The sequence below is a fragment of the Rhinoderma darwinii genome, chromosome 2 (assembly GCF_050947455.1).
Source record: "Rhinoderma darwinii isolate aRhiDar2 chromosome 2, aRhiDar2.hap1, whole genome shotgun sequence".
Lineage (NCBI taxonomy): Eukaryota > Metazoa > Chordata > Amphibia > Anura > Rhinodermatidae > Rhinoderma > Rhinoderma darwinii.
The window spans coordinates 480394082-480410017 of record NC_134688.1 but is presented as its reverse complement, the minus strand read 5'-3'; the positions used below and the strand labels follow the sequence as shown (position 1 = coordinate 480410017).

Sequence of the window (15936 nt, the reverse complement as noted above, 5' to 3'; positions counted from 1 at the left end):
TGCACAGTAATACTCCCTGCCATGCTGCACAGTAATACTCCCTGCCACGCTGCACTGTAATACTCCCTGCCACGCTGCACAGTAATACTCCCTGCCACGCTGCACTATAATACTCCCTGCCACACTGCACTATAATACTCCCTGCCACGCTGCGCTGTAATACTCCCTGCCGCACTGCACAGTAATATTCCCTGCCACGCTGCACTATAATACTCCCTGCAAGGCTGCGCTGTAACACTACCGCCACACTGCACTATAATACTCCCTGCCACACTGCACTATAATACTCCCTGCCACGCTTCACTAATACTCCCTGCTACGCTGCACTATAATACTCCCTGCCATGCTGCGCTATAATACTCCCTGCCACGCTGCACAGTAATACTCCCTGCCACGCTGCGCTATAATACTCCCTGCCACGCTGCACTATAATACCCCTGCCACGGTGCGCTATAATACTCACTGCCACGCTGCACTATAATACTCCCTGCCAGGCTGCACTGTAATACTCCCTGCCACGCTGCGCTGTAATACTCCCTGCCACGCTGCCCAATAATACTCCCTGCCACGCTGCACTATAATACTCCCTGCCACACTGCACTATAATACTCCCTGCCACGCTGCGCTGTAATACTCCCTGCCACACTGCACAGTAATACTGCCTGCCACACTGCACAGTAATAATACCTGCCATGCTGCACAGTAACACTCCCTGCCACGCTGGGCTATAATACCCCCTGCCACACTGCACAGTAATTCTCCCTGCCACGCTGCACAATAATGCTCCCTGCCACGCTGCACTATAATACTCCCTGCCACGCTGCGCTATAATACTCCCTGCCACGCTGCACAGTAATACTCCCTGCCACGCTGCACTATAATACTCCCTGCCATGCTGCACTATAATACTCCCTGCCACACTGCACAGTAATATTCCCTTCCACGCTGCACTATAATACTCCCTGCCACGCTGCACAGTAATACTACCTTCCACGCTGCACTATAATACTCCCTGCCACGCTGCACTAATACTCCCTGCCACGCTGCACTATTATACTCCCTACCACGCTGCACAGTAATACTCCCTACCACGCTGCGCTATAATACCCCCTGCCACACTGCACAGTATTACTCCCTGCCACGCTGAGCAGTAATACTCCCTTCCACGCTGCACTATAATACTCCCTGCCACGCTGCACAGTAATACTCCCTGCCACAATGCACTATAATACTCTATGCCATGCTGCGCTATAATACTCCCTGCCACGCTGCTCTATAATACTCCCTGCCACGCTGCGATATACTACTCCCTGCCACGTTGCGCTATAATACCGCCTGCCACGTTGCACAATAATACTCCCTGCCACGCTGTACAGTAATAATCCCTGCCACGCTGCACTATAATACTCCCTGCCACGCTGCACAGTAATACTCCCTTCCACGCTGCACAGTAATACTCCCTACCACGCTGCACTATAATACTCCCTGGCACGCTGCACAGTAATACTCCCTTCCACGCTGCACTATAATACTCCCTACCACGCTGCACAGTAATACTCCCTGCCACGCTGCACTATAATACTCCCTGCCACGCTGCACAGTAATACTACCTTCCACGCTGCACAATAATACTCCCTGCCACGCTGAACTATAATAATCCCTGCCATACTGCACAGTAATACTCCCTGCCATGCTGCACTATAATACTCCCTGCCACGCTGCACAGTAATACTCCCTTCCACGCTGCACTATAATACTCCCTTCCACGCTGCACAGTAATACTCCCTGCCACGCTGCACTATAATACTCCCTGCCATGCTGCACAGTAATACTCCCTGCCACGCTGCACTATAATACTCCCTGCCACGCTGCACTATAATACTCCCTGCCACGCTGCGCTGTAATACTCCCTTCCACGCTGCACAGTAATACTCCCTGCCACGCTGCACAGTAATACTCCCTGCCACACTGCACTATAATACTCCCTGCCATGCTGCACAGTAATACTCCCTGCCACGCTGCACTATAATACTCCCTGCCATGCTGCACAGTAATACTCCCTGCCACACTGCACTATAATACTCCCTGCCACGCTGCGCTGTAATACTCCCTGCCACCTCACAGTAATACTCCCTGCCACGCTGCACTATAATACTCCCTGCCACGCTGCACTATAATACTCCCTGCCATGCTGCGCTGTAATACTCCCTGCCACACTGCACAGTAATACTCCCTGCCACGCTGCACTATAATACTCCCTGCCACGCTGCACTATAATACTCCCTGCCACGCTGCACTGTAATACTCCCTTCCACGCTGCACAGTAATACTCCCTGCCACGCTGCACAGTAATACTCCCTGCCACGCTGCACAGTAATACTCCCTGCCACGCTGCACTATAATACTCCCTGCCATGCTGCACAGTAATACTCCCTGCCACGCTGCACTATAATACTCCCTGCCATGCTGCACAGTAATACTCCCTGCCACGCTGCACTATAATACTCCCTGCCACGCTGCACAGTAATACTCCCTGCCACGCTGCACTATAATACTCCCTGCCATGCTGCACAGTAATACTCCCTGCCACACTGCACTATAATACTCCCTGCCACACTGCACAGTAATACTCCCTGCCACGCTGCACTATAATACTCCCTGCCACGCTGCGCTGTAATACTCCCTGCCACACTGCACAGTAATACTCCCTGCCACGCTGCACTATAATACTCCCTGCCATGCTGCGCTGTAATACTCCCTGCCACACTGCACAGTAATACTCCCTGCCACGCTGCACTATAATACTCCCTGCCACGCTGCACTATAATACTCCCTGCCATGCTGCGCTATAATACTCCCTGCCACGCTGCACAGTAATACCCCCTGCCACACTGCACAGTAATACCCCCTGCCACACTGCACAGTAATACTCCCTGCCACGCTGCACTATAATACTCCCTGCCATGCTGCGCTGTAATACTCCCTGCCATGCTGCACAGTAATACTCCCTGCCACGCTGCGCTATAATACTCCCTGCCACACTGCACAGTAATACTCCCTGCCACGCTGCACTATAATACTCCCTGCCATGCTGCACAGTAATACTCCCTGCCACACTGCACTATAATACTCCCTGCCACACTGCACAGTAATACTCCCTGCCACGCTGCACTATAATACTCCCTGCCATGCTGCGCTGTAATACTCCCTGCCATGCTGCACAGTAATACTCCCTGCCACGCTGCACAGTAATACCCCCTGCCACACTGCACAGTAATACTCCCTGCCACGCTGCACTATAATACTCCCTGCCATGCTGCGCTGTAATACTCCCTGCCATGCTGCACAGTAATACTCCCTGCCATGCTGCGCTGTAATACTCCCTGCCACGCTGCACCGTAATATTCCCTGCCACGCTGCACAGTAATACCTCCTGTTACACTGACAGTTATACTTCTTGTCCCACGGCACAGTAATTATTACTGCCGCACTGCACTGAATACTTCCTATAACATTGCACAATAATACTTCCTGCCACGCTGCACTTTTAGGGTATGTTCACACGTCAACGCCAATTACGTCAGATATTACGGAGCTGTTTTTTATAGGCGAAAACAGATCCATAATTTCAGACGTAATTGCTCGTACTCGCGTAATTGGAGCTGTTTTTCTATGGAGTTCATGATAAACGGCTCCAATTACGTCTCAAGAAGTGACAGGCACTTCTTTGAGGCGGGCGACTTTTTACACGCCGTCTTTTGACAGCGACTCATAAAAAATAAGCCTGTCTGCACAGAACATCATAAGACCCATTGAATTTAATGGGCAGATGTTTGCAGACGGTTTGGAGCCGTTTTTTCGGGCGTAATTCCAGGCGTAAAACGGCTGAATTACGTCCGTAAATAGGGAGTGTGAACATACCCTAATACTCCCTGCCATGTTGCACAGTAATATTTTGTGTCACACTGCACATGTAAGGCCGGGTTCACACAGAGTTTTTTGCAGGCGCAAATTCTGCCTCAAAATTCCGTTTGGAAGTTTGAGGCAGATTTTCCTCTCCCTGCACGCCGATTTTCTCTGCGTTTTTCGCCCGCGTCCATTGAGCGCTGTGGGCATAAAACGCCGCGAAATACGCTTTCTCTGCCTGCCATTGATGTCAATGGGAGGTCAGAGGCGTAAACGCCCAAATATAGGGCATGTCCCTTCTTTCTCCCGCGAGACGGTTTTACTGCTCGCGGGAAAAAGACGCCTCTGCCTCCCATTGAAATCAAAGGTAGGAACTTTCGGCCCGTTTGTGACGAGTTTTGCGGCGCGGTTCCCGCGTCAAAAAACTTGTCAAAAATCTCTGTGTGAACCCAGCCTAATGCTTCCTATCACACTACACAGTGATACTTCCTGCCGTTCTGTACCGTAATACATCCTGCCGCACCGCACAGTAAGGGTATGTTCACACGGCTTAAAGATCGGAAGCGGAACGCCTCCAAACATCTGCCCATTGATTGCAATGGGAAAACGGCCGCGAAAAAGAAGTGCATGTCACCTCTTGAGCCGTTTTTGGAGCCGTTTTTCATTGACTCTGACGTTAAAAACGCCAAGAAAAACACGACTTTGATTAATAAACGCCTGAAAATCATTAGGTGTTTTCCCTTGAAAAAAGCTCAGTTTTTTCAGACGTTTTTAGTTCCGTGTGTGAACAGCGCCTCAGTCTTCGCCTCGTAGGAGCGCACTCGCTCTTTCATACAATCAGTGCACGTTATTTACAATTTATTTGATGAATATTTTCTTGGTGCTCATTTTTAGGGTCACACTTTCTGCTGATCCCTATTTTTGTTTTGTAGCCTCTTTTGTCTATTCCTTTCTAGACGCCCCTCACAACGCTGCACTTTTTGCATTTACATTGTACAATCCTTTTACTCTGATTCATTTATTTATTGCAGCGCTCTATAAGTTATTTGTCGCTTCTGTTATATTCCGGATCAGGGATTCCATCACTGAACGATGGGGGTTTGATGGTAGCGCTATAATAAATAAATGAATCCGAATAGACGGAGTCTACAATGTAAATGTGCACCAGCGCACATGAGCCCGGGATTCTATATTTTTTCCAGGTTCTGCTGTATTGCAGGGATTGTGAACCAAAAATTTGCCCTCCCCCCAAAAAAATATCCATTTCAATAATGTATAAGGGATTTACTATAATATCCACCAGTTCTTCACAGTGTGTGGTCTCCGCAGCAGACAAGTGATCAGCTCTGTGTCCAAACACTGAATGTTGCAGCTCTCTCATCCCCTCTCACAGCAGGAAGTCAAAGCACAACTCATACAGCTGCACATAAGCAGCATCAGCAGCTGAATGACATCCAACCAATGAGCTACATGAAACCCATCAGAAGCATTTACCTAACCCCACCTAGCCAGTCACCAAATCCCTTTCTCTCTATTTCTATAAAGCTGAGAGAATCCCTCCGGCCACCTATCACCTCCCATACTAACCAGCGTCTGGACGTTGCGACTTTCCAATCTCCAATCAATAAGATTATTTTCAGAGCCATTAAAGTGAATGTTCTTCCCTTGGCGAACATTCACGGCCCACAGTGTCCTAATATCGAATTTTACCTGCTTATCACTATGACAACGCCATGACCGGCACTCAAGGAGCATTAGGAGATCCTCTAAGCTGGGTCATAGATGGTCATTGGTGCATTGGATCGCCTGTTCTGGGTTCATCTATTTCTAGGGGCTTCCAATCAGAGGATGCAGAATGAAGCAGATGGAACATAAGACCAGATGTGTTGTGCTTCGGAGTTGGTACAACTGCCATTAATGCCCCAGAATAGAAAATAGAACCCACCAACAATGACGTAGATGCCACCATTACCACCATTATGGCTCAATGAAGAGCGTGTGGAGTGGTTGTAATGTGGTGGATCACGGACCACGTGTGTTGGAGGTTGTAATAAATGGGGCACCATAAAAACTCAGCTTATTAGGTCATCTACATCTTCATATCAAGGACCATAAACGTGTCCTACAGGCTTCCAGCAAAGTTCACGTTGATCCTACTGATACATCAGCCCCGTTATGATCATGATGAAGGATCTCGCTCTCTTTTTTCTGCAGTCGTTTCACACATTCCTCCCCCTCTCATCCATGATTGTGCCGACTTCAAGACATCAGGATTTTTTCGGGATAATAACCTCCATGCGCAGTTCCTGCTCTTCACTCCCAGGAACCCAACATGTGCTGAGCTCATCCAGGCTAACGAGACGCTCAGTATGGAGAACTCGGCCTTCAATGCGACTCTGGACACCAAGGTCATCATTCATGGCTTCAGGTCAGGAGATCCGTAGATGATATGGTATATAATGTGTACATGAGAAGGTCACCAGAAGTCATTAAAGAGTTCTTTTATTATTGGCTTTATGGGGTACATTCCTCCTGCCCGGTTGCATCTTGTTCACATTGACTTTTTTCTTTTAGGGCTTTGGGAACTAAGCCAACCTGGATGGACAACATGGTGGCATCTCTGCTGGCCTCTGGGGTGGTTAACGTGGTGGCGGTGGACTGGGTCTGTGGTGCCACAGCTAAATATAACCAAGCAGTTGATAACGTTCCAAGACTCAGCCGGGAGGTGGTGGCACTTATACATCGCTTTCTGGTAATCAGCTTTCTTGAATATTAAAGTTCTTTAGACCTTTTTTCTAGAATACTGATGTCCCAGATGTTCTTCCAGTTGATTGATGCTTATCTAGACCACTGATATTTTTCTAGATCATTGATGTTGTAGATCACTGATGTTTATAGAGAACACTGATTGAGACCTTTGATTCTAGATAATTGGTGTTCTTCTAGAACATGGATTGTCCACTGAAATACTGGTGTTCCTCTAGATCACTAAAGGTTCTTATAGAATACTGATGTCCCAGTAGATCATTGGTTTTAGATAACTGATGTTCTTCGAGATCATTGATGTTCCTCTAGATAATTAACGATCTTCTATTCCATTGATGTTTATAGAGGCCACTGATTGAGAACCACAAATTGTTATAATTGATGTTCTTCTAGATGATTGATTGTCCACTAGAATCCTAGCGTTCCTGTAGATGACTGATGTTCTTACAGATTTCTGATGGTTGTAGATCATTGATGTTCTTTTAAAACACTGATGTTCTTTTAGACCATTGTTTACATAGACCACAGATAATAGATAATTCATGTTCTTCTAGAGTATTACATTCCTCTGATGGTTGTTGTTCTTCTAGACCATTGATGTTCCACTGGAACTCTGACGTTCCTTTAGAACATTGATATTTCTCTAGATAAATGATGTTCCTCTAGATAATTGATGTTCTTCTAGACCATTGATGTTCCACTAGAACTCTGGCGTTCATTTAGAACAATGATATTGCTCTAGATTAGTGATGTTCTTCTAGATTATCAATGTTTTATTAGATCATCAAGATCCTCTAGACCATCAACATTTTTCTTCTAAATCAAGTCCTCTAGAACAAGTGTTATACGGCTCACATGTCTAATATCTGCTCACATTCACCATCGCTCTCAGGCTCAGTGTCCCCTTTGGGTGTTAATGGTGGACATACAACATCACTGACTATGGCCTTGACATTACATCCCCCTGTAAATGAGTAGGGGGCAATGCATAGTGGAGGCTGAATAAATGACCTTGTAGGATCACCATCTGCTCCCAATAGGACCACCATCGACTCGTGCCGCTATGTAGCCCTAGACTCACACAAATGAGTGTCCATCCATGTTTAGATCTTCTGACCCTCTTATTGGGATGAATCTACAGGAATTAGGATCTACAGAAGGATCTTTTCACTTGATCGGAGTCTCTCTTGGCGCTCACGTTGCTGGATATGTGGGACATCACTTTGGTGGCCGCATTGGAAAGATCACAGGTTAGTAGCAGTGAACACAATGGGGTCATCGGCTGAGGCCACAGTTACTGGGCCTTGGGCCAGGTTCCTCATACATATTAGGGCACAGCTTCCTTCTCATTTCATAGATTATATTTACATACGAGGCTTCACACCGCAGGCACCTATAGGCACGGGCCGTCACTCCTCAGCTCACACCCGTCACCTGTACAATATTCTTGACACGTTAATTGTGTTGGGGAGGATGGGGACCAGCAGCTCCTATAGAAAAATCAAGGGACCATGGAGCAGCTGAAAACAATGGCACTGTACTGAAAACTCTGTGCTGAAGAGATGTCCAACCAACACCAAAGGGATTCGGGACCGTTTTATAACATTGCTGCCGTTTCTATCTGGGATCGGGTGTGCTCCTGATTTATGTCCCCATATCAATGATACCGGTCCTGTCCACAACCCTACTGGGACATACGGTGTTAAAAAGAGGGTCACGTCTTGTACGGGAACGTCCACCCCAATAGCCAGAAGGGAGAACTGCTGCAAAGAGTGTTTCCAATGATCCCTAAGTCATGACTCAGAGTTGGGTTCCCCCACTAATAGATGATTGTGGGGGAGTCTGCTGCTGGGGTCCCTAATTGCTGATGGGGCAGCTAAGGGTCAGGGTTCTAGAAAAGGGGTTTCCTAGATACTTCTGAAGACAACCCTGATCTGAAATGAAGCCGCCCTTGAAGTTGTGACCGCCCATACATTTCTCCACCAGAGTGGGAGCCACTGATACGTCTTTCTGGTCCAGCTCTTACTCCCCTCCTCGTAACTTACTTGCCCTATTAGGTTCTAATGTCTTAGTAAGACAAACTCATTAAGGTGAATTTCTTCTTTTCAAGGGATTGTCCAGTTTAGAAAACCCATCTCCATACACCCTATTAGTGAATTATGAGATAATAGGGGGGGGTCCTCTGTTTAGGATCCTCAACTCTCGGGCAGAGTGGAGAGCGGTCACATAGAGCGTCTCTCTCTCTCTCAGGAGGACCCTTCCTGTCCTGTATTACACAGACAACACATTGATAAGAATGGGCACCGTGTAATACTACATTTCTCCTGTGGTGGCGCTGCAGAGAAACTGAACACTTACTGCCAGGTGTCCCCACAGATCACTGGTGATCGCTGGGGTTCTCAGCAGGAGGAGACTTTGTGGACTCTTCTAATAAGTAGTTACTGTCTTTAAGGAGATTGTTTGTGGGAACTCTTCATTATTTCTCTTGTTTACTGTCGCCTTTTTCTCCCAGGTCTGGATCCTGCTGGTTACAAGTTCACAAAAACTGGCCCTGAAGAGAGGCTGGACCCGAGCGACGCCATATTTGTGGAGGCACTACATACTGACACAGACAGTAATGTCCGAGCTCTCTGATGTATTATATATCTGTAGGTGGAAGACGTAGCTGGTGCCAACCCTCCCACAACGGCATAACTAAACTAGTAACATCAGACAGGGACTGCGTCCTGCTGCAAAACACGCTTTTATTATCGGGCTGTGATTGTGCCAGGTTACCCTTTATCAGGCGTCTTGAAGGGTGTCTATACTTGATTAAAAATCTCCTCCCATTTTGCATCTTCAGTTCCTATGCACATCTATGTGTCTCCATGGTAACAGACTACAAACTCGGTGTAGTCTGATCCTGCCGTCATGTATTACTCCCACTATCTCCTCTCTTTCATCTGCCTCTGTTTCCATGGAGACGCATAGGTCTGCATATGAGCTGCATACACAAAACAGGAGGAGAATAATAATCAAGACTTGTAAATTCTTTGTTCTACTGATCTCCTCTTACACCAGGTCTTCTACTCCAGTCCCATCCAGTGCTGCATTCAAAATCATGCTGCTTTCATGTTAGCTCTCAGGCTGCAGGACCTCACATCTTCTTGCTGCCCCCTGCTGGTTCAGGACTTGTACAGAAAATGCTCTGCTGTTGTGCATTGTGGCAGATGTTGTGTTTTCACCAGGCACCACGATAGCAGTGTAATGTAGAAAAAAATAAATGTTCCACAATGGGTTGCATTCAAGTGCATTATGAAATCTCAGCTAAGATATAGGGGGCGGGGGCGGGTATCTGTCGGCACAGTGTTAACAAATTCTACATAGTAGTCAGCATAATTGTGAATGCAGCTTTGGATGTGACTGGAGTATAAGACATGATATAATGTAATATTATAGGTTGTATATATTGTTCCTAATTGCAGAGGAGTACAGCAGCGATCCGAGTGATGTCACCCGTATTATTATAACATTATTATGCTATATTTCAGGTTGTGTTTGATGAATATTCCTGTTTTAATTCTCTCCAGACTTTGGCATTCGCATCCCGGTGGGACACGTGGATTACTTCATCAATGGAGGTCGGGATCAGCCGGGGTGTCCGTCATTACGAAACCGTGAGATATAATAATATAATAAGTCATCACATAATGTAGAAAAGATAACGACCCCAGATGAACAACTCAACCAATGTTCTAAATGAGCCATTTGTTGTGACATATTGGAATAAATATTCTGTCAGTGGATTTGGATATGAAAGAAATGAAAAGATTCTGTCTGCCTGCAGCCACCACTAGGGGGAACTCACTACATACAGATATATACAGCGCCCATAGAGTTACATGATAACATTCTGCTGCCTGCAGCCACCACTAGGGGGAGCTAACTACATACAGATATATACAGCTCCCATAGAGTTACATGATAACATTCTGCTACCTGCAGCCACCACTAGGGGGAGCTAACTACATAGAGATATATACAGCTCCCATAGAGTTACATGATAACATTCTGCAGCCTGCAGCCACCACTAGGGGAGCTCACTACATACAGATACATACAGCTCCCATAGAGTTACATGATAACATTCTGCTGCCTGCAGTCACCACTAGAGGGTGCTCACTACATACAGTTATATACAGCTCCCATAGAGTTACATGATAACATTCTGCTGCCTGCAGCCACCACTAGGGGGAGCTCACTACATACAGATATATACAGCTCCCATAGAGTTACATGATAACATTCTGCTGCCTGCAGCCACCACTAGAGGGTGCTCACTACATACAGTTATATACAGCTCCCATAGAGTTACATGATAACATTCTGCTGCCTGCAGTCACCACTAGGGGAGCTCACTACATACAGATATATACAGCTCCCATAGAGTAACATGATAACATTCTGCTGCCTGCAGCTACCACTAGGTGGAGCTCACTACATACAGATATTTACAGCTCCCATCGAGTTGCATGATCACATTCTGCTGCCTGCAGCCACCACTAGGGGGAGCTCACTACATACAGATATATACAGTCACCACTAGGCGGAGCTCACTACATACAGATATGTACAGCTCCCATAGAGTTACATGATCACATTCTGCTGCCTGCAGCCACCACTAGAGGGAGCTCACTAAATACAGATATATACAGCTCCCATAGAGTTGCATGATCACATTCTGCTGGCTGCAGATACTACTAGGGGGAGCTCACTACATACAGATATATACAGCTCCCATAGAGTTACATGATAACATTCTGCTGCCTGCAGCCACCACTAGGGGGGGCTCACTACATACAGATATATACAGTCACCACTAGGCGGAGCTCACTACATACAGATATATACAGCTCCCATAGAGTTACATGATAACATTCTGCTGCCTACAGCCACCACTAGGGGGAACTCACTGTGGACTGTGTTATTGTGTACAATGTATAAACACCAGGACTTTTAGCTGTGCAGAGTATTTGAGCACAGCTTCTTCCAGCCGAGCATCCTGTCACATTCATGGATTTCCATTAACCATTACTTATTATGAACATTTGCAGTGTACGGATACTTGATCTGTGATCACATGAGATCGGTCATCATGTTCATCAATGCCGTGCGGGGGATCTGCTCATACACTGGATTTTCGTGCTCCAGCTACCAGATGTTCCAAGAGGGTCATTGCAGGGATTGTCAGATGTCCCAGATGTCCTCCTGCCCACGTATAGGTACTACCCTCATCATTGTTACCTGCCCACGTATAGGTACTACCCTCATCATTGTGTCCTGCCCACGTATAGGTACTACCCTCATCATTGTGTCCTGCCCATGTATAGGTACTACCCTCATCATTGTGTCCTGCCCACGTATAGGTACTACCCTCATCATTGTGTCCTGCCCACGTATAGGTACTACCCTCATCATTGTGTCCTGCCCACGTATAGGTACTACCCTCATCAAAGTGTCCTGCCCACGCATAGGGACTACCCTCATCAAAGTGTCCTGCCCACGTATAGGTACTACCCTCATCATTGTGTCCTGCCCACGTATAGGGACTACCCTCATCATTGTGTCCTGCCCACGTATAGGGACTACCCTCATTATTGTGTCCTGCCCACGTATAGGTACTACCCTCATCATTGTGACCTGCCCACGTATAGGTACTACCCTCATCATTGTGTCCTGCCCACGTATAGGTACTACCCTCATCATTGTGTCCTGCCCACGTATAGGTACTACCCTCATCATTGTGCCCTGCCCATGTATAGGTACTACCCTCATCAAAGTGTCCTGCCCACGTATAGGTACAACCCTCATCATTGTGTCCTGCCCACGTATAGGGACTACCCTCATCATTGTGTCCTGCCCACGTATAGGGACTACCCTCATCATTGTGTCCGGCCCACGTATAGGTACTACCCTCATCATTGTGTCCTGCCCACATATAGGTACTACCCTCATCATTGTGTCCTGCCCACGTATAGGTGCTACCCTCATCAAAGTGTCCTGCCCACGTATAGGTACTACCCTCATCATTGTGTCCTGCCAACGTATAGGGACTACCCTCATCATTGTGTCCTGCCCACTTATAGGGTCTAGCCTCATCATTGTGTCCTGCCCACGTATAAGTACTACCCTCATCATTGTGTCCTGCCCACGTATAGGTACTACCCTCATCATTGTGTCCTGCCCACGTATAGGTACTATCCTCATCAAAGTGTCCTGCCCATGTATAGGTACTACCCTAATCATTGTGTCCTGCCCACGTATAGGGACTACCCTCATCATTGTGTCCTGCCCACGTATAGGGACTACCCTCATCATTGTGTCCTGCCCACGTATAGGTACTACCCTCATCATTGTGTCCTGCCCACGTATAGTTACTACCCTCATCATTGTGTCCTGCCCACGTATAGGTACTACCCTCATCATTTTGTCCTGCCCACGTATAGGTACTACCCTCATCATTGTGTCCTGCCCACGTATAGGTACTACCCTCATCATTGTGTCCTGCCCATGTATAGGTACTACCCTCATCATTGTGTCCTGCCCACATATAGGTACTACCCTCATCATTGTGCCCTGCCCACGTATATGTACTACCCTCATCATTGTGTCCTGCCCACGTATAGGTACTACCCTCATCATTGTGTCCTGCCCACGTATAGGTACTACCCTCATCATTGTGCCCTGCCCACGTATAGGTACTACCCTCATCATTGTGCCCTGCCCACGTATAGGTACTACCCTCATCATTGTGTCCTGCCCACGTATAGGTACTACCCTCATCATTGTGTCCTGCCCACGTATAGGTACTACCCTCATCATTGTGTCCTGCCCACGTATAAGTACTACCCTCATCATTGTGTCCTGCCCACGTATAGGTACTACCCTCATCATTGTGTCCTGCCCACGTATAGGTACTATCCTCATCAAAGTGTCCTGCCCACGTATAGGTACTACCCTAATCATTGTGTCCTGCCCACGTATAGGGACTACCCTCATCATTGTGTCCTGCCCACGTATAGGGACTACCCTCATCATTGTGTCCTGCCCACGTATAGGTACTACCCTCATCATTGTGTCCTGCCCACGTATAGTTACTACCCTCATCATTGTGTCCTGCCCACGTATAGGTACTACCCTCATCATTTTGTCCTGCCCACGTATAGGTACTACCCTCATCATTGTGTCCTGCCCACGTATAGGTACTACCCTCATCATTGTGTCCTGCCCATGTATAGGTACTACCCTCATCATTGTGTCCTGCCCACATATAGGTACTACCCTCATCATTGTGCCCTGCCCACGTATATGTACTACCCTCATCATTGTGTCCTGCCCACGTATAGGTACTACCCTCATCATTGTGTCCTGCCCACGTATAGGTACTACCCTCATCATTGTGCCCTGCCCACGTATAGGTACTACCCTCATCATTGTGCCCTGCCCACGTATAGGTACTACCCTCATCATTGTGTCCTGCCCACGTATAGGTACTACCCTCATCATTGTGTCCTGCCCACGTATAGGTACTACGCTCATCATTGTGTCCTGCCCACGTATAAGTACTACCCTCATCAATGTGTCCTGCCCACGTATAGGTACTACCCTCATCATTGTGTCCTGCCCACGTATAGGTACTACCCTCATCAAAGTGTCCTGCCCACGTATAGGTACTACCCTAATCATTGTGTCCTGCCCACGTATAGGGACTACCCTCATCATTGTGTCCTGCCCACGTATAGGGACTACCCTCATCATTGTGTCCTGCCCACGTATAGGGACTACCCTCATCATTGTGTCCTGCCCACGTATAGGTACTACCCTCATCATTGTGTCCTGCCCACGTATAGGTACTACCCTCATCATTGTGTCCTGCCCACGTATAAGTACTACCCTCATCAATGTGTCCTGCCCACGTATAGGTACTACCCTCATCATTGTGTCCTGCCCACGTATAGGTACTGCCCACGTATAGGTACTACCCTCATCAAAGTGTCCTGCCCACGTATAGGTACTACCCTAATCATTGTGTCCTGCCCACGTATAGGGACTACCCTCATCATTGTGTCCTGCCCATGTATAGGGACTACCCTCATCATTGTGTCCTGCCCACGTATAGGTACTACCCTCATCATTGTGTCCTGCCCACGTATAGGTACTACCCTCATCATTGTGCCCTGCCCACGTATAGGTACTACCCTCATCATTGTGTCCTGCCCACGTATAGGTACTACCCTCATCATTGTGTCCTGCCCACGTATAGGTGCTACCCTCATCAAAGTTTCCTGCCCACGTATAGGTACTACCCTTATCATTGTGTCCTGCCCACGTATAGGTGCAACCCTAATCGAAGTGTCCTGCCCACGTATAGGTACTACCCTCATCATTGTGTCCTGCCCACATATAGGTACTACCCTCATCATTGTGCCCTGCCCACGTATAGGTACTACTCTCTTCATTGTGTCCTGCCCACGTATAGGGACTACCCTCATCATTGTGTCCTGCCCACGTATAGGGTCTACCCTCATCATTGTGTCCTGCCCACGTATAAGTACTACCCTCATCTTTGTGTCCTGCCCACGTATAGGTACTACCCTCATCATTGTGTCCTGCCCACGTATAGGTACTACCCTCATCAAAGTGTCCTGCCCACGTATAGGTACTACCCTAATCATTGTGTCCTGCCCACGTATAGAGACTACCCTCATCATTGTGTCCTGCCCACGTATAGGGACTACCCTCATCATTGTGTCCTGCCCACGTATAGGTACTACCCTCATCATTGTGTCCTGCCCACGTATAGTTACTACCCTCATCATTGTGTCCTGCCCACGTATAGGTACTACCCTCATCATTTTGTCCTGCCCACATATAGGTACTACCCTCATCATTGTGTCCTGCCCACGTATAGGTACTACCCTCATCATTGTGTCCTGCCCACGTATAGGTACTACCCTCATCATTGTGTCCTGCCCATGTATAGGTACTACCCTCATCATTGTGTCCTGCCCACATATAGGTACTACCCTCATCATTGTGCCCTGCCCACATATAGGTACTACCCTCATCATTGTGTCCTGCCCACGTATAGGTACTACCCTCATCATTGTGTCCTGCCCACGTATAAGTACTACCCTCATCATTGTGTCCTGCCCACGTATAGGTACTACCCTCATCATTGTGTCCTGCCCACGTATAGGTACTGCCCACGTATAGGTACTACCC

General features: G+C 47.6%; 1 protein-coding gene across 1 annotated transcript in view; it reads left to right on the top strand.

The window, feature by feature from the left end:
* PLA1A (phospholipase A1 member A) overlaps positions 1-15936 on the top strand; it is a 44161-nt gene that overhangs the window by 10414 nt on the left and 17811 nt on the right. The window contains exons 2-7 of the mRNA XM_075854728.1: positions 6121-6334; positions 6481-6658; positions 7814-7922; positions 9185-9286; positions 10242-10328; positions 11766-11933. Of these exons, the coding sequence (XP_075710843.1) occupies positions 6121-6334; positions 6481-6658; positions 7814-7922; positions 9185-9286; positions 10242-10328; positions 11766-11933 (858 nt within the window). The remainder of the gene's footprint in view (positions 1-6120; positions 6335-6480; positions 6659-7813; positions 7923-9184; positions 9287-10241; positions 10329-11765; positions 11934-15936) is intronic.